Source organism: Xiphophorus couchianus, chromosome 16 (genome assembly GCF_001444195.1).
Source record: "Xiphophorus couchianus chromosome 16, X_couchianus-1.0, whole genome shotgun sequence".
Lineage (NCBI taxonomy): Eukaryota > Metazoa > Chordata > Actinopteri > Cyprinodontiformes > Poeciliidae > Xiphophorus > Xiphophorus couchianus.
Genome location: NC_040243.1, coordinates 16765046 through 16790545, shown reverse-complemented (window position 1 = coordinate 16790545; position 25500 = coordinate 16765046). Strand labels below are relative to the sequence as shown.

The 25500-nt window shown below is 37.0% G+C and overlaps 1 protein-coding gene and 1 long non-coding RNA gene across 4 annotated transcripts in view; one reads left to right on the top strand and one right to left on the bottom strand.

Moving 5' to 3' along the window:
• The window catches only part of cacna1ha (calcium channel, voltage-dependent, T type, alpha 1H subunit a), a 132863-nt gene that overhangs the window by 44072 nt on the left and 63291 nt on the right, over positions 1–25500 (bottom strand). For all 3 annotated transcript variants that reach the window (XM_028042143.1, XM_028042141.1, XM_028042142.1), the window contains exons 5-12: positions 24627–24724; positions 18251–18410; positions 14820–15144; positions 11018–11110; positions 6847–7085; positions 5885–6408; positions 2118–2284; positions 1748–1942 (exon numbers count right to left, since the gene is read on the bottom strand). In XM_028042143.1, coding sequence (XP_027897944.1) covers positions 1748–1942; positions 2118–2284; positions 5885–6408; positions 6847–7085; positions 11018–11110; positions 14820–15144; positions 18251–18410; positions 24627–24724 — 1801 coding nt within the window. The remainder of the gene's footprint in view (positions 1–1747; positions 1943–2117; positions 2285–5884; positions 6409–6846; positions 7086–11017; positions 11111–14819; positions 15145–18250; positions 18411–24626; positions 24725–25500) is intronic.
• LOC114159894 (uncharacterized) lies at positions 8931–24031 on the top strand. Its single transcript, XR_003598680.1, has 3 exons — positions 8931–8942; positions 23085–23098; positions 23935–24031. It is a non-coding gene; the product is annotated as an uncharacterized LOC114159894 (long non-coding RNA).

Below are 25500 nucleotides of genomic sequence, written 5' to 3'. Positions count from 1 at the left end.
ATTTAGTACTATGTTCCTTCAGGTAATGATTCTAAACTGTCTTTATTAGACCAGCACTTTCATATACAATGGTGCATCTAAACACAATACCAGTGCACAAGAGGTTAGATTTTGAATATTAAGAATCTTAAACAGCTCTGAATTTGGCCTTGCTTTGTGGATATAAAGATGAAAATTAGAACAAGAAGAGAGATTCACACCCACACATACAGCTTTTCTTGCAAAGCAAAGATTTGTGATGCTCATCATGTATTTTAGCTTATCGGACAAACGCAAAGAGGCACATCAGTCTAACAGAAACCACATTTTGTTGTGTGCAAATTTTAAAAAAAGTATCAAGTAAGTTATCTAATATTTTTTATGGTTCTTTTTTATGTTTTTCTTTGGATTTAATCATAATATAATTACATTATCAATATCACAATAGACTGTATCCCTCAACAAATCAGACTTATTGATAATAAAATGACATATTTGGCATCAATATGACACTCACTAGAGGTGGTGTAAATTGAAGACAGTACATTTGAGCACACAAGTAATGTTTGACATTTTAAAGTAAAGATTTATTTTGTCTGGTAAAACAAGGTTAATATGAGTCGTAGATAAAGCTCATCACCCTCTATCAATGTTTGAGAGTTTTATTTTGAAGTAAGAGAGGAGGTAGCTCTTTAGTTACTTAGTTAGTTTGATCAAATCTACTAATAAAACCTATGTGTTAGGTTGGACAACATTTGGTTACAAAATCCATGAAGTCCACAACTTCTGGCAGCATCCCAGGTCCCGCATAGAGCAAAAAGTATTAACAGAAGAACAAATTAAAACAATTTGTGTAAGAAGAAAATACTCTTATTGTGGCAAGCCATTAGCGGCTACTGATGCTAAAATTAGGATGCAATTTAATGTGCCCTACCTGTGGAAAACAAAACAAAATAAACTCCACTGTGAATTTTTTCATTTGATAACTTCTTAGATTGAAAATGGCAAGATTATTAGCTTTGAAAAATGCTTACGCAGTATTGACTTACAATGAAAAAAACAAAACAAAAGATAAACAAGACTACCTCCAAGTTTGAGTCAGTCCAAACACAACCAAAACACACTAACTCGACACGCCGTCAGTTCAAGGTCTTGTACATCCATAGAGCCTTAATGGACACAGATTTACACCGTCAGGCTGAAAAAAAATTGGCTAGGTGTCACAAATGGAGGTTGATGGGAGCTACAGTGAGAAGGAGCTCATAAATAACACTTCAGTGTGTTTACATGGATGTAGTATTGCCCTAAAAGGCAAAGGCTCTCTCAGTCTTTCCCCGTGTTTACATCACAAAGACAAAAGTGCACACATTTTGCCGTGAGAGAAAATTGAAGGAGACTGAAGCGAGGACAACGAAGAGGAGAAGAAAAAAAAAAAAAAACGGCGTGAATCACATCCAAGGAACCCCACAATCCAGCTGTTATCCAGAAAGAATTTTGTTTTAAAAGAAAAGAACACATGTTAGGAACCTGACACCTAACTCATGTCAAGGTGTTTTTATGTATGAGAAAGAGGAAAGGTTTAGTGAAGAATGGGTGCTAGACTAATTTTGTTTTGATTTTAAGTCTCATCTAAAACATGTTATTATGAAAAGAAACATTTAAAAACTTTCTAATGTGTTCTTTTATTATTTTATTTTAATTGTTCCTCTTTTCTTTTTGTATCTTACTGTTAATTTCTACTTGCTCAGAAGCACATTGTGAATCTTACTTGTTCATGGTACTCTATTCCCATGCTGAGGGTATTGACGAGGATGGCGATCATAATCCCCCGGTTGAAGTATTTACTTTCCACTATTCTTCTCAATTTTTCCCTGAAGTTTATCCAGGCCTGGACAGCTCCGTTTCTGCATGCAACAACCCCCCGCCGTCGGAACAGACTTCTGAATCCTCGTAGATCGCCCCCCTGGAAGAAGACGCTTCATCACACCAACATGTACTGTACTGTATATTCAGCAATTACCAATGTTTTAAAAATGCATGAAACGCTGATCAGAAATACACAAGCTTATATGCTACAAACTAACCAACATGTTATCTGAGTTTACTACGTTCCTTACAGTATCGGCACCTATCCTGACCTGCTGAAAGTCACGGATTCCATCAGCCTCTCCTTTGCCCCCCTCCAGGTCTCCTAGTTCCAGTTCCAGGGTCTCAAGGCTGCGGGCACACAGAGGGCAGCTAAGTAGCTCCAAAAGCAAAGGGCTGGGCACGACGCCTGCCAGTTGGATCAACAGCCTTTGGCAACCTTTAGACAGAAAGTGATAGGAATGGTCAGAACTCTGCCGAAGGAATGTTTCTGGCTGTTTTCATCCTGTGGTCTTTTTATTTATTTATTTATTTTGCATATGAGTACTGCTGGCAATAGCTGTTTAAGAAATCTAATTTACATTTTGAAGGTTAAACAGTCTATTTGGTACTTAAAGTTAGCATATTAAAATATGCTGACTTTTTTGTCCTTTATTATCCAAGGCCAGCCAGATCCAGGCTGTTCATTAGCTGATAAAAAATTTAAAAACATACTCCAAAACACACCAAAAGAAATTCTTAGAACGAACCATATGTCTGACAGTCATTGTGAACTGTACTGTTGTCCTGTTAAAAAAAAACAGTTATGACCACATAGAGGAATACCATCACCTAATAAATATGTCCGCTGCAATATCTCCAAGAAGCCATCTGTGGTTTGACATTCTAGTAAAACCTGAAACCTCACTGTTCCATTTTAAGGACAAAAACCCTCCCAGATCCTGATGTAGACTATTCCAGAAAACATGTCTAGTGAAATCTTTGTCAAAAGTTGGGTGCCATCTGTACTGCTGAAATTAAAGGGGTTTTTTTTGTCAGAAATTGAATCTTTCTTCCAACTTAAAGTGTCTCAAGTTTCGTGATGCCTTGCAAAATCAAAAGGGAGTGTTGTAAATGTTGTCTTTTGATTATTGGGTGCAGTCAGCCCAAGTAAGCACCCTAATTTAAACTTTATTTTCCTCACCCCTCCTGTATTTTATGACCCTCCTGCTGTCTTAGCGTATAAAAGCGTACACAGAGTCAGTGAGACCCTGCCAGACCACAGAGTAAAGAACAGTGGGGTCTAAATGACCCCGTCTTTTAAGGCCGCTGGAGGGTTAAGAAATTTCAAATGACAAGCCTTCTGTTGCTTTACTCTCCAGTGACAGAGTGTTGCGAGAGGTCTTGACAACTTCAGTTTTTCAGACATATTTTCAGGAAATTGGGGAATAAAGGGAGAGTGGATTCAATTACAGTTAACAGAGGCCCATAAGGCCGAGACCACAATTTCCAAAACTGTGCTAGTGCAGAGAGCAGCACCATAAGCCTGATATGAAGAATATGTATATTTGGTTTGGATTTGAGGTTCAATTTAAGGTCAGTGTTGTTGCTATTTTAAGTCTATTGATATTTTTATTCCTTAGGTGTGACATTTGTGTTAGAACAATACAAAAAAAGCCATTGTTACACCTTGCAATGTAATACATGAACTTCTGAACATAAAGCTAAAAGGTAATTTTTTCCCCCACAGAGCCAACAGACTCTAGCTGTCATGGTAAGCACTGCAAGTTCATCCTTCATCATCAGTCTGGGTATCTGCACTCACCTTCTGTTCTCTGACTTAAAATCAGTGTGGAGAAAATGCTAAGCACAGCTGAAAACGAACAGAAGCAGAACTTAGTGGCTGGAAACATCAGCTCTTTAAAAGCAGCTTAAACAGCAGGTAATTTTTTTTCAGAATGTTGCCTGGGATAGATAGTATAATAAGAATCTGTACCGTATTTTAAAGTCTGTTAATAGTCAAAGTATTAGCTGCTGACAATTGATGTATTACTCTAGTTGGAATCAAAATCTTGAAAAAGTGGACATGCTACCTGAAATTATGTTTCCTACAATCCTAGATTGTTGCCTTGTTTGGTTATTTTTACATTTCACAGCCAGAGTAAGTGCTTCTGAAAAGGGTTCAGGTTGGAGATGGTTTAGCGAAAGTAAAGAATTTACAAACTGGAAAAAGACCCAGGAGGGGGTGTGTGTGCGTGTGTGTGTGGTGGGGCTGGGGCTGGGGGGTAAGGGGCTGAAAACATGCCAGGGATCTCGAAAGAGTGCCTTCTCATTGTTGCTACTAATACAGTCTATGTGTTGAAACTATTTTACAATAGAGAATAAAAGTAGTTCCGTCAGCAAAATTTGCAGTTTGTATATTTCTTGAGTGAGTAGTCAAAGTGCTGCATTGTCAGATTTAATGAGTTCATCCCGCTAACTTGGAAAGTGGATAAGGCGAAGGAGAATACATAAAAAAAACTTGATGAGGCAAAAAGTGTTACCAAACAGGTGTCTGAAATTAACACTCTAGGTGACCAACCCATCATTTTGTAGCAAGTGGAGAAATGGTACAGCCTCCTGTTGAGGCTACATAGAGCACATAAAGCTGCACTGGAGACGGATGCAAAGGTTTGATAGTATCTAGTGGATATGATATCTGGATTGACTGCTGCTGGTCTTACAACATATATTTAGAGTTTTAAGGTTTCCATGATGCCACTGCTTACTCTTAAAGCACAATGGACAGACTCCTCAATGACTACAAATGGGTGCATGAACTTTGGTTTCATGGATCCCATCTTGCAGAGCTTAGAAACAAGCAACTATTGGACAAGCTAGTCAGATTGGAAATCCTCAAAGACTCCCAAGATTTCTACCGATATATGTTTTGCTGATATAGTTCACATGGCAAAAACACAAAAAAAGAGGATGCATGCTTTAAAGGTTGCTCCTCTTTCAAGCCAGCCTCAAGAAACAGCAACTACTTAATCTTAAATGATTTTCCCATGATCCCTTTCTTTCAAAAGGATGTTGGGGAAACGTGCAAAAAACACTGGAGTCGCTGATGTATTTTAGTGCCTGGTTTTTCTGCCCGTTCCCTTCATCACTAATATCTTACTTGAAAGTATCACACGCCACAAAATAACAGCTCTCTTCCACCAGGCACTAATCTATGCACACTTAATCACGTTTAGAGCGTCAGCAGTCAGCAATGTGAGAATGAGCGGGTCGTCACTGGCAGTCTCACCCCATCAGGACATGAACAGACAAGTCTATCATCGCTCCTCTGCCTTTTTCTAAAATGTTCTTATGTAACACACAGTGGTTGTTCTCCATCGTTTTCGCTCTCTTCTTCATGCTGTCTCCTGAGAGCTTCTGTTTTTTTACTAATCTAAATTATTTTTCTCTCTATGCCCTGTTCTCATGGTCTCTCTCCCTGGATACCTCATCTTTAATACTTTATGCTTCTCCTTTGAACCTCTTCTCTTTCATCCTCCGTTGTTTTTTTTTTGTTTTGTAGATACCTTTGCATACCTGCTTGTATTCATGCCACTTTGCACTGCCTAATTTCCCAAGTCTCTGATACTTTCAGTACACTGTGTTGGCCCACTGAATCCAAGCCTTTTATCCACCTCTCTCAACTGATCACTGTAACACTAAAGACATGGATTTCCTGTCGCAGCTCTAAACGGCCCACGCAAGCCACATGCATAAAGCACATGGTCTGCCTCTGGTCAGACTCAAAGAGGAGAGATATACATTAAGTGTGATTGAGATGATAGAGCCCTCAAAACACTTAAATTTGTCACATCACAACCACAAAAGTCAAAGTATTATATTTGAACTTGAAATTTGGGGCTATGACATGACAAAAATCTCAGGTGAAAGCAAGCTGTGAGATGGGAAAAATGAAGAATGTATTTAAAGAAGAAAGTATTTAAAGTTAATTCCACCCTTTTATCAATGCATTTTTTCAGTTTTGCCTATATGTCTGCATTGTGTGTTTTTCTTTTCTTACTGTGCTGCCCCATGAGCTGGTAAAGCTTGTTCAGCGGCTCGGTGTGCTCAGACGCCGGGTGGTTCATTGGGTGTTGCTCCGGACACACATGCTTCGAGTGGGGAGGTGGTGTTTTACTGCTGTAGCTGCACACAAAAGATGGCAGAATGGTGGGATAATTCATGCCCCCATTCAGTCGCCCGAGCAGTGCTCCCATTCCCTGAGAGATGACGGCAGGATTCTCGCCGCCGCTTCCGTTTGTACTTCCCCTCGGAACAGAAAGGGTCTTCATCTCCAGCACTTCCACTCCTTCAGCATGGCCTTCCTGGTCCATGTGCTCAGCAATTGTAGCGTTCACTGTGTGCTGCCCACCGTTACTGAGGTGACAGTGTTGGTGCTGATGGTGCTGCAGGAGGTTATGAATTGGCCTCAGCCACAGTGCAGTGCCAGGTCCCGATCCCCTGCTGGAACCTTGGCCATGTCCATTTCCACCACTGTTGCTGCCAATCCCACTGCCGTTAGGGTTCACCTTTTTGCGTCGTTTGCTGATCAGAAGAGAAAATATATATATATTACTGATCGTGGAGAAATAAACTTCCACCTGTTGATGAATGAAAGGAGTAAAAAGTTTGGATTTATTTACAATATATTTCAGTAAAACTAAAAGCAGTACAAACTTTGGCCTGAGCTTGCATGTGTTTTTGGCAGAATGGTTGGCGACAACTCTTAATCAAGCCTGAAGATAGATAAAGTTTTGCTAGAACTGGAGGTTGGATCATGGAACCTAGCTAAAAAGTTGTTAGCTCCCTGTTTCTATAAGAATGTACAGTAGCGTCAAGGTAGTTCTCTGGCTTTGTAAATCCAACTAGTTATTTGAACAAACTGAAATGATGTTGGTGGGAAAACTTCTACATCATGACTCAAATAAATTTCATTTAGAAACAGAAAGAATAAGTCATAGCAGAACGCAGCCTACACCATACCTGTGCCATCCATAGTACATTCTCTGCAGCCTGCGCCTGAACTTCCTGTATAGATGACTAATATATCGTAGCATCTCCTCATAGCACGAGCCTGGCTCACTGTAACTGGCCAGAGTTGAGTCATTCGACATGTAGCGAGCACGCTGCTCCCTCATCAGGGCGTTTTCTCTTTGCTTTGTCTCAGAAAACTGGGTGGCGATGACCACGAGGCACAAATTGATCATGAAGAAAGAGCCCACCTGGTTGGAGAAAGTTAAAAGGAGATGTGGAACAATGCAAACCTTGGTGTGTTGTCATTTTCAACTCAGAAACAACATAAATCACACATAGAAATCGATTGATTGATTGATAAACACAACCTGAAAGTAGCTAGAATACAAAAGTCAAAGACTTTTAAGATTAATATCTCATCTAAGAAATTGTTGTGATTTTGATTAGCTGTTGAAAAGCAACATAGTGAAAATCACTTTTACTAGTAAATTGAAATTAAATTCAAAGTTAAAACTGCACATACACAGCAATCAAAAACATTTTCCACCCTTACAGGCACCATCTGATTTTGATTTTTGATCACACTTGCATGCAGCAGATCATTCAATAACTTTCAAAATCAGACAAAAACAACTTAAGTAAATGCAGAAAGCATTTCAAAAAAGCATTTTTGAAAGGATCACGAAATATGATGATTTCATTTAAGAAACTAACTCACATTGGAAAAGTAGTTTCCCCTCCCCTCACCTTGCTAAATGATAAATTATCTGTGATTAACCACAATTTTTGGAGAGTTCACCAGCCAGATCCAGGTCTGATTGCTACCAGATCTCAACTTAATGTTAAAATGACAAAATTTAAGTAGGTTAAAATATCCCAAAAAGTACAGACGTGAAACAAATTAACTCCCAAGTAAGGAGGTGGAGAGGGTTACAAAGATATTTAATGACTTTCAACTTCCATCACATCAGTGAGAGCTTTTTTTTCACAAATGGAGATAAAAGGGAACAATAGCAAACCTTCATAGGATAAGCTGACCAACTGAAAGCATCAACAGCTCATACAAATGGTGGCAAAACAAACCAGAATATTTAAGCACTGCAGATCATTTGACTGAGATATGGTCAGTGTTCATAATTCAACATGAAGAACAATACTGGACAAAAGCTCCATTCTTAGGAGAGTTTTAAGGCCAAAATCATTCTTGGCAAAAAAAGGGTGTAACTCAACAGAAACAGAACCCAAAGTCAAACCACTTAAGTCTCTCATTTTCTTATTTTTTGTTTGGCATTGATTTTTCTCCCATTATGTAGCTCTTCTTAATTGCCTTGCTGTAAGTTCTTCTTGCAGAGGTCTTTTGTCCCTAGCCCTTTTCTCCTCTACACTACATATTTATTTGCAGAGCATAATAAACACTTTATATATCAAAGAGTAAGCTGGAAGACTGCTCAGTATAAAATAAAGTTTAGGCTTTAAGGTTTGAAAAATTCTCAAAAGACAACGATCACAGCAAATTACACATAGCGAGAAGCCATCAAGTTTTAATAGAGGCAGTTATGCTGGGAGGGAAGCTTAGGAGGCTAACCTGCTCCCTTTCAAAAGGTTATTCCAGGTTCTCCAAAGCAGATTTAAAATCCACTTTCTACAAAAGTGTGCATCTTCTTTTTGTACTTTTCCCCTTTTGGAGTGTTGATCTTCCTTTTTTTATCTGCCATCTGCATCTTTCTCTACAAATTATCAAATGTTCTTTCTTGCAATATCAATCACCTTCTTAGCCGTACTCTAATTTGGTTGTCACAGAGAAGTATATTCATGCTAATATTTCCATAATCTCTCAATTTGTTGAGACTTATTCATTCTTGTCTCTTCCACCTGTCTTCCAACATGCCTTGCAAAAGTATTGATACACTATTTGTTAGAGATTTGTTATGACGTGGATGGAAAAGGGTTCAGAGTTTCCAAGCAAAATTAATTCAATAAATCTGGAAGAGACTAACATGGAGTGAATACGAGTTCATGTCATACTTTACAGATGCTTCCTTGTTTGTAATTGAAAACCATAATACATTTTCTTTAACTTCACAATTAGGAACTGTTCTGGTTTTGTTGACCACCTAAAATTCCAATAGAATACACTAAGGTTTGTGGTTGTTCTGTTGCAAAATATGAAAACATTCAGGATGTGTAAATACTTTACAAGGCACTATAACTGAACTCTCGCGTTTTTGACCCTTCTTCAAAATGCATTTTCACCAGCTGCTGCGCTGTCACATAAGGATGCAAATATATTTCATTATAATCTTGCTGCTTTAATTTGCACCCAACCCACAGCATAACACAGCTTCTGTTGGCTTTTATAAACTTGTCTTTTTAGTCTTTCTGTACGTGAAAAATTAGCAAGATCAGCACAGACAGACCATCAGAGAAGTTTGATTCCACTTTCCTTTCTTCAGCTGCACACCAAACTAGTTGCTGTACATATTGCCAAATTATTGATACTCTGCCATGTGCATTCTCATAATACTAGTCCTAAAAGAACATTTGCTTCTTTCTTCTGATCTATTTTACATTTTGTCATAACCACTTCCAAAGCAAACACTGCATCTGCAGTGGCTTTGTTGGCATGAAACCAATTAGCTGCCTTTTACTACCTACTGAAAGTTAAAAGTGGAGCTGTCTTCAGAAGGTGCCTTGCCTTTTAAAAGATAAATCAAACCCCTCACTTTTTTTTTCCTCTGTGACTTTATAGGATGTAAGGATAATACAATTTCAGTTCAAAATAGACCAGAGCTTCTTTAGTCTGTAAGTAATAACCTGGAAACACCAGAAAGATCACAGGAATGAACTGATAGCTCCAACACAAAGGTGTCACTTTCTCCAGGTATAGAAAAAAACTCAATTCATAAAAGGAAGCCATTATGCCAAAATCAATACTTTCAAGAGTCGTAAAATGTTGCAGCTGAAGACATGCTGTTGTATTTTATTTGGTTTTCACGGCCACAAGAGTTGTTAAGAAGTACAACCAGAGTGTTTTTTCTGAATAACCTCAACAACTGGAAGTGCAAGTTAGTGACCCTAAACAAATATAAGTGAATGTGGTGGAACGTTTCAGTATTTGGAAATAAATCATTTGTTGAGTGACATTCGCTTAAATTAAAGTGGGATTTATTTATTTTTTTAAATTTTAAGTTTTAAATTTGGGATGTCTAAATTGAAGGCAATAAATATGAATTGAAATTCACTAAAGAAATAAAATAAGAAGTCAGTTAACTGACTAACTGCTTTTAGTTTGATTTAATTCAACTTTGTTTAATTAGGTGTGTTTACTGAAATTAACTAAATTAAGTTGAGTTCAGCTGAACTAAACTGAGTTTAATCAAGTTCAGCTGAATGAATTAAATAAACTGTACTCAGTTCGTAGCTGAGGTGAACCGAACGTAGTTTGAGTTGATTAAATGAAGCAAAATATTGTTGAGCTAAACTGAACTAAACCAAACTAAATTGAATTGTTCTGTATTGAATTTAACTCAATTGAACCAACAATAGTTGAAGTACATTGAGCTGAGCTGAATTATATTTAAACTAATTTAATAAAGTTGAAATTAAATAAAGCGAGTTAACATAAATTGCATTAATATGAAAGGAGCTGAAGTTAATTCAGAGTCCACTGTTTGACTGGTATAATCTACTTAACCTTATTATACTAACCCAGTGTATAGTAATAAATATTTATAATGAATTAACATGTTCATATTTTCATATATAGCAGCAATCCTGTAGAACTGTTCAGCTCCTGATTGAAAGTGGGTTTAATAATCACTCAATGTCTTGTTTTGTCTTCAAAATCTAGTCCCTGAAAGGTATACAAAACCTTCAGACCTAAAGTCTAAAGATTATTTTTATTACTTACATAGAATATTGCCTAATGTCTGTACTGATTCCAATCAGTTAAATCAAATCTCTGGGTTTTGATCTAGTTATTAAGGTTCTAATTGTTATCACTATTAACAGCAATTTGCTATTTTAAAGTGTATAACGGTAGTATTAAGGATATAAATTCTGCTTCTGGAGCAAACTGAAACTGAATGTAGCTTATTAAACAATCTACTGTTCTATTTCTGTGTTCTATAAATACATTTGGATATTCATCAAAGATAAAAAAAATAAAGGTGGTACTTACAATAATGAGCAGTATAAAATATATAAAATTGTAGAAGGAGTGGGCATCCATGACATAATACATGATGTCCACCCATCCTTCCAGTGTGATGACCTGATAACAACAAGAAGACAGAGAGAAGAAATTTGTAGCAACAATATAATAACCAGGAAAAAAACATTTCCTACAAACACGAAACCGAAACAAGCTCAAAAGTCCTCCAAAAATCTTTTAAGTGTGTGCATGTTCGTGCCAGGAGACTGGAAGCTTGTATGCTAATGAGGAGCTGAGATGTTGATACTTGAAAGCAGTGAGTCAGTTCTGCTGAACTAAAAACACGCTCGCACCTCCACATCAACACCATAGGCCGGCATAAAACCTTACACCAAGCACAGCAAGAACATGCACAACAATGGCATGAGTGCAGCATACAAGTGTAACACAAAAACACACGTCAAAAAGCAGGTATTTGGAAAGCTGTGCATGAATAAGAGACTTTGCACCAGTACCATATGAGATCTAGTAAACGTGAGTTTTATGCAGGCAAAAGTACAGGCAGCAAACATTTCTTTAAACAGAAAAAATGCTAATATTTTAGTAGTGCACACCTGCAGCTTAGAATTTAATGGCGTGTTTTTCTTACAGAAACACATAGAAATAGATGTGGACATTCTGCATATTATTGAGTATTAAACATGCTGGGATTCAAGAAGACATCCAGACAAGCCATTGAGCTGGAAAATTTGACCTGTAAACAGCAGTGGTTAAGCTATATATTATAGTAACTTTACAAATTGAATAAATACATTTTTATTTGACAGCTGTTGAGTCATTGTCGTGGAAAAAGTAAGAGGATTTCTGAGTCATTTTCGAACATCTGAAGCATTAAGTACCTAAACTAAAAGCCAACCAAGGAGACTAGTACTCAAAGAAGCAGCCAAGAGCCCAATAACTCTGGAAGGGGTGCAAAAACCGTTTTGCTTCGATGCAAACACTATGTGGCTGAAAAAATAAAAGTACAAATCACCCTGAAAAATACAGTTGGGGAGAAAAATGTTGGCGCTGCGGGAATGTGTTTCTTTAACAGAGACAGGATAGATGGTTGACTTGATAGGCAGTTGGATGGAGCCAAGTGCACTGCAGTGTTGGAGCAAAACCTGTTAGAAGCTGCAAAAGGTTTTAGAGTGAGGCAGAGGTCAATCCTAATGTAGGACAGAGACCCTGAACATGCATTCAGAGTGATGGTGTCGTTGAAATAAAGTTCAAGTATAGAGATGAACTTACAAATTGGCGACGGATGTCATGAGTTATAGTTGTTTTAATCTTTCTTTCATAAAATATTGAGAAATGCACAAAATAAACAAAAAACACTTTGAACTGAATCTGGTTCAAAATGTGGTGGTGAACTCTGAACACGAATTGCTTTAGTTTTAGCCTCTGTGAATTAGCTTTTGTTAACAGTGAACTTGTGAATGTATATGGCACGGCTGGAACTATTTATTCTTTATGCCATCCAGGAAAACTTCTGATGGCTTCTCTGCTTAATAACCCAACCAACAGTATCCTTAAAAAATCAACAGCAATTCATCAGTCAGTCCACACAGTACTTATGTCTAAAACACTCCTGCTCATCTAGATTTTCTTTATCTACCTTGGCTAGGTTTGCATCATTCATCAATTTCATTTTCCAATAGTTTTCTTTAATTTGACTCTCAGTTCTATCTTTTTCTTGCGCTATTAATAAATGTGACTCCCAACTATAATTCAAGGAACTGAAACATTGTTATCAGTTAATCAGTTTTCATGCTACTATCCTTTTACTTTAAAATATGCTCTTTACAGATTTTCAGTCTAGGTTTACCCGCATTGTTCACTTGGTTACAGGGAATCTTGATGTTTTGAAACATTTCATGTTATATTTTACGAGTGTTGATGGGTTCCAAAAAGGAGTCCTTTATTCTCATAAGAATAAAGACACAGACAGGGTTTTAGTCTTTGAAGTGACTGTTGGGGAAACCGTGAAATACCTCAGACAAGTTCAGAATATACGCTGTATCTTAGACATACAGAAAAGGCATGACAGGATGGCTTACTGCAAACACAAAGTCCAATAATTCTCTTTGGTGTTAAGATCAAAAGATGAGTTGTACATCACAATTTAAGTGACTGGATGTGGAAAAGCAAGACCGAGGACATTAATACAAGGCAGATTATATCCATGAGAGCAGATCTACACAACAGGTCATTCACACATGCACATGAAACTGGCCGGAAATAATTTATGTAACAAGCTAAATAATCATCAGTACATAAAATTAAACAATATCAAACTCCTTCTTACATCAATTTTTGTGTTAAAGCTATAAGATTTTTTCCAACAAATAAAATGTAAGGTACGTCAATGATTACCAGAGCAAAACAACAACAGCTTTACATATGCATGTACTCAACACTCAAAGGAAAGTTTCGGCCAAAACATGGATGATCTCATCCAGGAACTAGAATAGATATTCTGTGAAACAAAGAGAACTCAATAATTCCCTAATATGACAGAGTCTGCAACTTAAAGGGGCTTGTCGTTATGGTGAAGCACAAACAGCTCCACATTGTGCATAGCGTAGTTGCTAGGAGACTGAAGGGGGCTACAGGTTTTCAGGCTGTCGATGAAATACACATTTATTGTCATGCTTCTTTTACCACAGCAGTGAAGTATAAGCATAATTATGATGAGAAGGGAGGAGTGAGAAGTCACAACATGACTCAGAAACCACTCCAGTCAGTTAGGCACAACTAACAATTGTTTCAATAATGTCTAAAATAACAAAGGTTATTTTTATCTTGTGTAGCCTAGTTTCTGTTTCACCTTTTTTTTTTCAAATGTTTTTTACCCATCCCTTGTATCCACTCATATTGTATCCCTGTGTAGGGATACAATATGAGTAGGGAAAAAAGTTTTCCTTTTTTTTCTCAAGCTACATCTTTATGACTAGTTCACTTCATTTGTGTTTTATAATTTCATATAAACCATTTTTTGCATTTTTCATTTTTTTCTTTCACTACTGCATTGTGTGTTCTGTTTAAGTTAGACTATATAAAGTTGTCTTTACAGTTGCCTTCTGCAATATTTGTGACCTGTCTTTCTTATCATTTTCATTTACCATTAGCTTAAATACTGATTTAACTGATATATACTATAGGAGCATACAGCCCCTCTGTCTTTGTCTTTTTTCTGATCCTGCACCAAATTTCACATGAAATGCCTTAATGCTTTGAAAAAAAGAAAAAATAAAGAATTGCAACCACATAAATAGTGCAAGCAAACTGATGCATTCGGAAGTAGACACAATCATATGCTTAGCAAAAGAAAATAATCTCATCTAAGACTCAAAAATTGTGTTTACTAAAGCATGCCACATAGAAAAAAATTTTCAAATGGCAAAATGTCGTCTTAAGCCTCATGAGCTGAAAACACAGAGGGAAGTTTTGAGATGGATTAATAGGTCTGGGCAAGGGAGTGTTGAGAACTAGTGTTTGGAGTAATTTGAAGATAACACTCTTTGAGAAAGTAAGCTGCACGTCAAAGCACATTAGAAGCAAAGTCACATCCATCACTGTGACTCGGGTAAATTCACAAGAACTGATGAAATACGAATTGCGGCAGTACAGAAAGTGTAAGCTTACAGACTGCAATAAGGAAAAGCCTGTCATGACCTCCAAGGAAGGAAAAAGTAGTGAGAGAAAATATACATTTTCCATCCACAATCCAATAGGATATCCAGAGTAGCAATATGTTTATGAACATTAAATTAGTGCTTCATCTCACCTGGAATATGGCTATCCAAGCATAGCCTATGTTGTCAAAGTTAACTGCTCCCTTGTGGGGGTTGTGTTCCCCAGGGCGGCAGACGTTGTAATACTGGTTCCAGTTAACACAGTTGCTATTGCTTGACCCGCCCACTCCAGGTGGTGAACCAATCAGAGCAGAACTTTGGTGGGGAGCAGGAAGTGAGCAATCCTCTCCTCCCTGGGTGAAGGGCGGCACGTCACGGCAGCGCAGCATCCCGTTCTCTCGGGGAGCTGAGCAGATGAACGGGCTGTCTTCACCTTCCTCAGACATGTAGTAAGAATGAATGGACTGGTTGTAAAGTCTGGTTTGGCACAGACAAAACAAAAAAAAAAGTGATTATAAAACTTTAAAATGCAGACTTCAGATTACAGATGGTGACAAAAAAACTGAATTTATTGGTAATATCATAATGATACGCTGCTATTTTGCTGTCATCAATTTCAATAGATGTCTGATATCCAAGGTTCAGGCTTAAGTACATCTAAAACAAGTTTAAACAAGTTTGAATCAAGTTTAGCTTTATGAAAAATCTTGTTTTAAAACTCAGTCTAGAGTTTCAGACTGTTGATTTTACATTAAAAATGTTGCAGAAGATGGAAAGCGATATTAAATATGAAGACATAAGTATTATGATGGAAGCTAGCTAAATGCTTCCATCTTTTTCAAAAAATTTCAAAAGCATCTGAACAGCACCGAATCCTTGGAAAGTTAATTGACGATTAAAAAAAATAAACTTCAACAATAGTTATTTTCGGTGACTCACTTGTGACATAGCTGTCACGAGAAATGTCTTATTTAAAGGCAAAATGAAACTGTGCAACTCAGAGACACAGGGGAGAGGAGGCTATTTCAGTGGTTGAACAGAAAATGAAACTGAAGAAAAAGGCATTGCTAGGAAACTTCACAGGCCTCTTATCTCAAAGTGTATCCTGCCTCCAGCAGTTTAGGTCATCACGATGAAAAAGGAAGGAGTAAACCAACCCTGCACTAAAACCTATAACTGAACAGGAAACGTCAGAGTGCTATTGATTCAGATCAGTTAAACATAACATGAACAGAAAAAAAACCAGACTGTTGTTGGATTGGTAAATTTCTATAAAGCTGTGCCGTGTATATTAGTCTACTTTCATTTTACAGTCATTAAAAATTATTTTGTATCCGTGTGTTTAATTATATGCTTATTTGTTTTTGTAGATTTTTATAAATCACAAAAAATCCCCACGTCTCCTCTACAAATCTTACGCCTGCATGAAGGTGCAATATTTGATTGACTTCTATTATTTGTGTTAAAGGTTAAGTTGAACTTTATGAAAGAAAAAAGAAGCAACTTTTCTTATAATTCTCAGACCAAAAAAGAAATGATTATTACATCTAATTTCATCACACTGTATAGCTGTCATTAAATTTGTCTGACATGCAGCAATCAGTATGTCCATCTGTATCTCTGCTATGTTTCCTTTTTGCAGTTTAAACAAAGCGATGTTTGATAAAGAAGACAATTTTGCTGAAAGTGATTTCAACATAGATTCAAGTTAACAAAGTTAAAGTGATGCAATTTACTGTGTGAACCTGAGATTTTGAAGATAATCTTTGTCTTGAGTAAATATTACAGTCAAACCTTAACGTTGAACCATGAAATTAGCTAACCTGAGGGTCCCTTCATGCAAATTGAGGATTTGATCTACGTCTACACCATCCACCTTTTCTCTCCATCTCCCTACATTCACATGAGACACTCTCTGAATCAGGAGTGAGGAGCAGACATCTGCTTTATTGCTTATTGAAACATAATGTCTTTTTAACGTGCTCAAGATGCCCATACAGTTTATTTGCTTCAATAAGCAATGAAGCGTCCCGTTCTCCATTCCACCCACTCCCCTACTTAATAGCACTTGTTGCTGGAGAAGTTACTTGGAGATTGGAGCAAATTAGCAGGTATGAAATGAGTGACTTGGTTTGACCGTATCTAGCGTATCGAGCTATTTTCAATTAGATGTGCAAAAGCTCTGCTGACAGCCATCTCGCCGCTTCAGTTTAATGATTCAGTGGATTCTCACATGAATGTGAGAATGAAATTTTACTGCTCTTATGTTCTGTCTTACTACAGGAATAGGAATAAAAATCCTTGTGATGAAAACAAAAGTCTCAAAAAATTCCAATTACAGAGCATAGAGCATGTGCACGTGATTTCAAATTTCAGCAGATAGGTTTGTGTGCCCACTCTTCTGAGAACTAAGCTGATGTGTTTTGTTCCCTCACACAGAGAACAACAGTCAGCCACATTTACTCTGGAACAATTTGTACAATTACATCAAAAACAAAATTAGTCGAACTATCTCAAAGTGACATTGTATGCTTCCAGAGTTTGTTGACACAAAAGCTTTATTTTTACTTTTTGCTCTAAGATTCAGTTTTACTCCCCAAGGCTAAATCAGCAGCTAAGCTTCTCTATCTGCCTAATGTGTGCATTCCTGTTTGTCTACATGCGGCCCTGGACTGAGGAGGGGAAAGCGTGGCTGTTGCATCTAACGATGCCACATCCAAAGATAAGATCACAGAGAGGAAATGGGCGTCTCTGTGGTCTTCCAGCATGTTCGGTGTTAAATATCAGAATAGTTAGAATTTTTTTTTTATAACTATTCTTACTTATTCTCATGCATATTGTTTATAATCATTTCAGGTGCTCAAAAACACTTCCTTACAATTTTGTCAGGTTACAAACTTGAATGTAATTTGGGGGATTTTAGGCGCTAGACCAACACAAAGTAGGAAATAACTGTTAAACTTAAAGAAAATGTGTTTTTTTTTCTACAGTAATTTTACCCCAAAATCTAAAAAGCATTGCCTTTATATTCAGCCCTTGCAACTGAATTTATACTGATTTATAACCCAGTTTTAAGTATTCCCACAACCTTGTCCACGATCTTTACCTTATAAGGGGAGTATACACTATTCAGCATTTTATTTGTAAAAATATTTGAAACCCTGATTTATTTATTGCTCATCTTCCAGAATTATGGAGTACTTTGTTTTACACTGAAGTTAAAACATACACCCAAAAAATACACTCAAAGTATACTCAAGTGTAGAAAACGTTGAAGAAGCAGCACTAGAAAGGAACTTTATATGGAATCTCATCTGAAAGGCTCTTTCACATGTACTGTAAGGAGTGTTGGAGATAATCAGGCACAAAAAGGTAATAATGATATGAAAAAAAAAACAACAAAGAAATTGGAGCATACGACATCAGCAGCTTTTTATGTCTGAATACAAGAAAAACCAAAATGCCATCTGGAAAAAAAACATGAAACCTTTTCCTACAAGCATCCGCGTTACCGCCGGTCTAAAAGTCTGGAGGGAAGGAAAAAAAAGGTATTTACTAAAGATTAAAAAAATAAATTGCTTACGATATTATGTCTTCTCCCAGGAAGCAGCGGTTACGCAGCAGTCCGGCCCACAGCTGGACTCCCACAATGCCGAAGATAAAAAAGACAAAGAAGCAGAGAAGGAGCACATTTCCTAGCATGGGTAAGGTGTCCAGAAGCAGCGTCACCAAGATCCTCATACCTACACAGTGGGACACACACAGAATAGATGCAATGAGAAATTAATATCTCACATGCATATATTTAAATTTGCAGCTAAGTTCTGCTTATGCTGCAACTGCAAGCCTTTTCTAGTCCTTTGGATACTCAACACCTTCACACACTTTTGATCTGTTGAATGTCAAGCTTACAGTCAACATAATCACAATCTATGGTAATAAAGATTATGAATATTATTTCATCCTATGGGAAGTAACAGCTTCTGTGTCGCTAGTATTAGCTACATGCAATGAGTGTCCATCATGTACAATCAAGTGACTTTTTGAAGAGTTCCGCAGTAATATAGCTAAGATTTTGTTAACATTTAGCTGGTTTTGGTCTCGTCCAACTAACACCGTTTATCATCTCATCTGAGGAGTCATTTGTTTGAGTGACATTTAGCTGAAGAACTTGAAGCTGACGGTTTAATACTGTGATATTTTGGCCAAATCTTGGCAACATGTACGTTTAAAAAAGTAAAATAAAATCTCATGCCCAATATTGAATCCATTTAAACTGGTAGCAAATGTTTAGGTTGGTTTGGGATAATGAATATTTTGTTTAAATAGTCAATGCTCTTTTAAGTAGTTGTACTGGCTCCCCAACTGCTCTTCAAAATAAGACTTCTCTAACTGTTGACTACAACAGTAATGTTTTGGCTCTTTTCAATAACTGACATATTCATCACTTTCATTGGTATGAAAAGCTAAATATCATATAACCTTTTAGAAACATGAGTCAAATCGTACTCTTTATTGGCTGCATGTGTAAGAAAAAAAGTACTCTTTTTCCACAAAATTTTATGAATTTTGAATAAGTAAAGCGATATAAGCATAGCATAATTTGAATTAGTCTAATTACAATGTTTACTTCCCTTAAGATTACTTAAGTTCAAATCTGTTTCCCACATCTCCATGTAACTGGAGGGCAGATCATGGCTGAAAATGCTCCAAAGTACAACCATGAATTATTTTCTATTTTCCAAGGATAAACTAGTCAATCAGTACATTTCAACGATCGAAACAGATTCGGCTTCCAAGTCTAAAAATGTGGATGGATGCTCCAAAAAAACACACCAACTGCCCCAGGAGAAATGATTCATCAGTGTCTGTTTCTTTACGCACACACACTCAATGCCAAGATTTAGTCTAGGACACACAGTACTTTCTACATAGTAACACAACACTATAATTAAAATTTTCTCAATTTTATTCAAGTTTAACCGGTCACTATAAGTGAGGAGACTAGTCCCCGAACTTCAAAACAATTCTAATAAATAATGACAGGGTTATGACACAAAGTTTGATTGTAATCAGAAGAGAAAAACTTAACATAACTTTCTTTAAATTGGAACGATATTAGGCCTACAATCAGCTAAAATGGGTGTGCTCGTCACTGACTGGGGGATTATAGTCTATTTTACAAAAACATTTAATCATGCTGCAGGTCTTTAATGTAATCTGAGGACTTGGCCTCACAGTGATGTCCTATAATAATGCCACTCTTATCCCAAGGCAACACAAAAACTTTGGTCTTACTCCCCATTTGGTATTACTGCACACCATCTTTCGCTTCCTTTCATATTCCACAATCTGTGATCTTCACAGCTTCCCCAAATATAAAGATATCTTATCAGTGCACATTCAAAGTATTTTCCAAAGCTATTGCAAAAATTCGATTTTCAACAATCCATTTAAGTGTTACAATGGCTTAGAATTAGCTATGAGCTGCTCATCCGCATTACAGGAGCCAGGCGAAAAAATTGGGAAACACTGACCTTTATTTATTTAACTCGGCATCTAAGTTTGCACACTGAGCAGTTCAAGAAGTCTCTGTTTTTGGTGAGACGTCACCTCACCAAGTCCAGCGACTCTCCGCCTGCCTTTCTGGCTGCCCCTGCTGCAGCTAACTTTAGTTGTGAGCGTTTTCCTGTGCCAGAAGCAGTTGTGCAAACGGCAAATACACTCTGGTCCTGACTCATGACTCTGGGAGAGAAAAGTGCACCCTGTGGGGCTTTGTGTAACTGCGACACATTGATGCATGGTGGATGCAAGGTTGACTAAAAGACTTGACTAGAAGCTATAATTATGTTTTACAAGTGCAGTAGAGAAAGAAGTTTTAATAGTCTAATAGTCGAAGTATTAAAGTTACTTAAAGTTTGGTGGTTCAGTGTTGGATGATGGATATAATAGAGCAGGAAAAAATACCTACCTAATGTTTCCTTTCTATCACGTTACCATGGTGTAATTTAACATTAAAAATAAAACATAGATTGCAGGAAGCCTGAAACAGGATAATATTGCTGATTTAAAAGAAAAAACTAGCATTTGTGTTGTATTTATAAAGCATTTTTGCAATATTATTCCATCTTTGTCTGTTAATTTTCTGTTTTTGTGTTAAACAAAAAAATCAGCAAAATGACATGGACATGCAATTTTGTGAATAAGAGTGGTGAGCTTTTTGATTAGCATATTCTTCCTCTGATTGCATTGACAAAACTAAAGCATGCTACTTTGATATGAATAGATGTACCATTCCCTGCCGCGCAATGAAGTTAATTTTTTCAGTGGGAAAAGGACAGATATGTCAGCTGACAAGATGAGAACATGAACATTTCAATAAAAACAACAACAACAAAGTCCAACAACAAAGCTTGCAAATAAATAAGAAAATGTATATTTTTTAATTTTCATTTTACTTTTTAAGCATGTTATTGATTTGTACGTACTGACACTAATCTACTTTTGAACAGAACTATAAGCCAAGTAGTCATAAAAGAGTAAATATTAGAAAACCAGTGGGGAATCAAAAAATAGAGCTTTACTGTTTGTGCCCATAAGTGGCATTAGTTACAAATTAAAACCTATCACTGCATCTAATAAAATTTTTAATCAAGACCAAAAGGGGGAATACTGAAGAGTCCGAGTTGACACAAATTGCCCTTTTCCATCACGTTTATGGACTCAAGTTATGGGCCACAAGTTTTTAAATGCTCTTCCTTTATGACATTGTTATCTGTGCTCTCAGCTTGTGATCTCATTAGTCTCTGAGTTCTCATTTTGCTTCTCTTGGAAAAAGCCAAGTCACACTGCAGAAAACAGCAAAAGCGCACTGCTTTTTTTAAACTCGGTCCTGCAGTCAAAACAAGATGGGTGCCCAAATAACTCGCTATTAGATCCAGCAGGAGAAATCTAGGTGTTGCACACAACACTCAAGAATTCTGATGACTTATTCAAGCAATCAGTGTGTGAGAATGAGTGCGTGTAAGGGTGCGCATGGGGTGCGTACACACATGGTGTACAAACACAACTGCAAATTATCTACAGTTGGCAGATAATTTGCAAAGCCCCCCTGCAAGCAGCAGCCCTGATAATATGAAATAAACAGACGGTTGTTCACAGTATCTAAGCTACAGAACAAAAACACAGTTAACATCTGCGTAACAACTCACCGACAAGAAGACGGCAAGACAAATAGAGATACAGAATAATGGGTGAAACGGTAGGAGAGAGGGGCATTAGTCTTTTTACGAGTGTTGCTGCCTGAGAACGTGATACGCAGTGACGTAAAATGATTTTAGATGACCTCCAGGTGTCTGTGTGTACCAGTGAGTTTCAGGCTTCAGGTGATGTTTGATGTACGGTACATCTATTTGCTTCCTCTGACCTTGTTTTTTAAGACCATTGTAACCAACACCTGGTATTGTCATCCCAAATGGACATCCACCACTTTATTCTCTTTCTAGCAGTTTAATCTCATGTAGCTTTTAGAAACTTTTTGAAGCATTGTCGTTTAGCTTTACCTTCTGTTGTAGGGAAGCTCAGAGATTTAAAATAATATCTGAAACCAAATATGTTTATGTATAATTCAGCACACCTAGTTGTTACAAAATGTTGAAAAGGTTGTGGTTAAAAATCATTAGGAGATTATTATTTTAAAAATCATGAAATTGTTAAAGACCTTTGCCACATGGAAGCCATTTTGGTAGATAATATTGACAGTGGTCAGTATTTTTTAGTATTGTTCCTAAGAATAGTGGTTGACTGATTAAGAATCAATCAAGTCATAAATGTATATTTTCATAAAGCCATTAAAAGAACATTTTCAGCACATACAGCTCTGGTTTTGTTGATCACATCGACTGTCCTGAAATATTGTACAATATGTCCTTACTTACTTCCAGCCCGAAACTTGGCCACATGCTAATGTATGCATCTTAGTAATGCCGTAAGTTGTTATGACACTCTTGTCTAGAAAATCTCTTTAGCTATAGATTCATGGCCCCTTCTGTCAGGAGCTTTTAGGAACATGACAAATAATGCACAGCTTCCATTGAGCTGAAAGCAAACACCAAACTCTTCGGGGCCATACATCAACTTACCACAAAGTGGTGTGAACAAGCAAACCAAAATACAGTCCTGCACTGCTCAAGGCAAACAAACTACAAAATTGCAGGCCAACAGAAATGGATTTGACATACAGCGTAGGGGCAACTTGAATTAAATTACTGGGAAAAGGAGACTGCTACAGCAGGAGTAGATATATTAAGCTGTAACAGAAGTAAAAAAGGTGTTTTAAGGTTTAGGCAAGGTACAAAATATTATGTGGAAGAATGGGTGGTCAGTGTAAAAACTGAATTCCTCTAAACTTGGTGAAGAAATTCACCAAAATGTATTAATAACACTTTATTTGGAGAGACATTGGAGTGACAACAGTAACAAACTTATGTATGAAAAACAAATGTTCAAAGAAAGATCTGTACTGATCTTAAAGGCTGTACAAAAGTCTGTCTGTCTTCATTTGTGTCTTCATCACTCAGTGTTTCCTTCATTTTATTTTCTGATTTGTCTTCTTGTTTTGTTGTCATAACACCCACTACACACACACACACACACACACACGGTCACGTACACTTTTTCATCTCTCTCGTCTGTATCATTCAGTTCTCATTTTGCCTTTGTTCCTTCTGGCTTGGCTTACTATTTCATTTTTACTCATCTTTCTCTCAGGATGTTATTCTGCTAGGAATATCTTTACCTTGTAAACAAATAATATAAAACAATACATTTAATCTCAATTTCTTTAGATAAGTACATGATGTACTATTCAGCCACAATGGTGCCTCTCGTAAAAAATAAAAATGCTTAAAAATGCCATTTTATTGTGACACTGACTCACTCTGTAAGTGAGCTGTGGAGAATTGTTTTATCTTCCTGACAATCCTGCTCACAGTCCATTGCTGCAAGATAAACATGGCTTCTCAATCAGCTCAGTGCCAGTGGCTAAAAGAAATGGGCCTCTGTGTCATGTTGTATTTATACCCCAGTTTGACAGAAAGCCATGTATTACAATTAAAAAGTTTGTAGAAACTCAGATCAACCTCTACGTGTTGAGAATTGTTAGGGTTGCTGGCATCTGTACCAAGTTTTGTGCCCACTTTTTGAGAGTCAAATTTTCAAACTTTTTGTATCTGAAGTTATTTTATTGCAAAAAACCCTAATATTAAGTTTTCAAATATTAATCCCCAAGGGAAATTAAATGTTGTTGCAACTCATTCATTTAGATTCTTCAAAGCTTTATTGAAGATCGTGATGGCTGTTGGCAGGAAAGATCTTCGCCAGCAGTTTGTGCTGCACTGAATTTGAAGAAGCCTCTGACACATTTTTACATCATTACACATTGTTGTGTAAGCGACTGTATTCAAGCCTGTACATTTAGGAACATTTATCTTTTTTACCATATAGTATGTGGTTTTCTAAGTATATTTTGTACTGTATCATCTACGTAGCACACACGTATTAATTTTTGGGGGGAGACAAGAAATTCCAATCATGTTTGCTGAAATAAAATCTCTGTCAATGTCAAAATCATTCTCCAAATCAAGGTATGTTCTGAAGTGAGTGTACCAAGTTACTTTACCTTTGGTTGAGACCGTAATAACTGATGTGCACAAAGAAGCTAAGATATCTCTCAGAGAAGAACTAAAGTATGCATTTGCTTTGTTTTAGTGGAATTCAACCTCTCTAAATTCCCCTTTACCTGAAAACAGAAGTTCCAAACCTCAATACCACCTTCTTCAACTGTACATATATTTACGACCGAGATAGATATAAAATTAAATTTGGATACACCTATGTGCACACATGTCATTATCGAGCTAAAAGAGCAATACTTAATTCAGTAAATCTCTTAGTCTTACTTGGTACTCTGTTGATCGCCCGCAGTGGCCTAAGCACTCGAACAGTACGGATGGCTGACAGACTGGCATTGTGGCCATCCAGAGAATACTCCATCACCCTGAAAATGAAAGTGCAGTGAATAAACAACATAAAGCGAAACAGAAAAACACACATATGCACAGGTGAGATACATTCACTGATAAACAACACAAAGAAAGGTTGTTGAATGAAACTGGACAATCCTCTGCCCTGATGGTGACCAGCTAGTTGGAAACTCAAGAATATATTTTGTTTTAGTCAGCCCTTTTTTTGGTTGAATCATTTAACTCAGGGCAATGCAGAAAAATAAAATCCCTCTTCCTCTTCTTCCAGACATCTCAAGGTTTTAAGTGCGAGCAAACTGCTATTGAGAACTGATCATGATTTCAACCACTTATGGAAAAACAAACCAGTTTCTGTACCCCCAGATTGTCTTTACTCTGCCCCGGTACAAAATGCTGTGGGATTCCTCTCTACCCTTTTCCTGACTGACACAATGATATTATTTGGATCCTTTGTAACTTCGCAGTAATCCACAGCTTCAGCTCATGATGCAAAGGAGCAAATGTCAAGAAAATCCCAGTAGGACCACTGAACTTTATTTATGGTTATTCAGATCTCTTTATGCTGCTGTGTGTACCCAAGAAGAGCGAGAGCTGGAATTGCAACAAAAGATGGGGCAACAAAGTATTAAAGTCAGGGTATGTGCACTTATTCAGAGATTATATTTTTTATTGTTTGTTTTACCCAAACAGATTTGTTCGTTTTGGACTTGAATTGTAGGAGATATATAGTGCACTAGAGGCAAAAAGAAATAAAATACAATAATAAAAACATTCTATAATTATTTGTCTT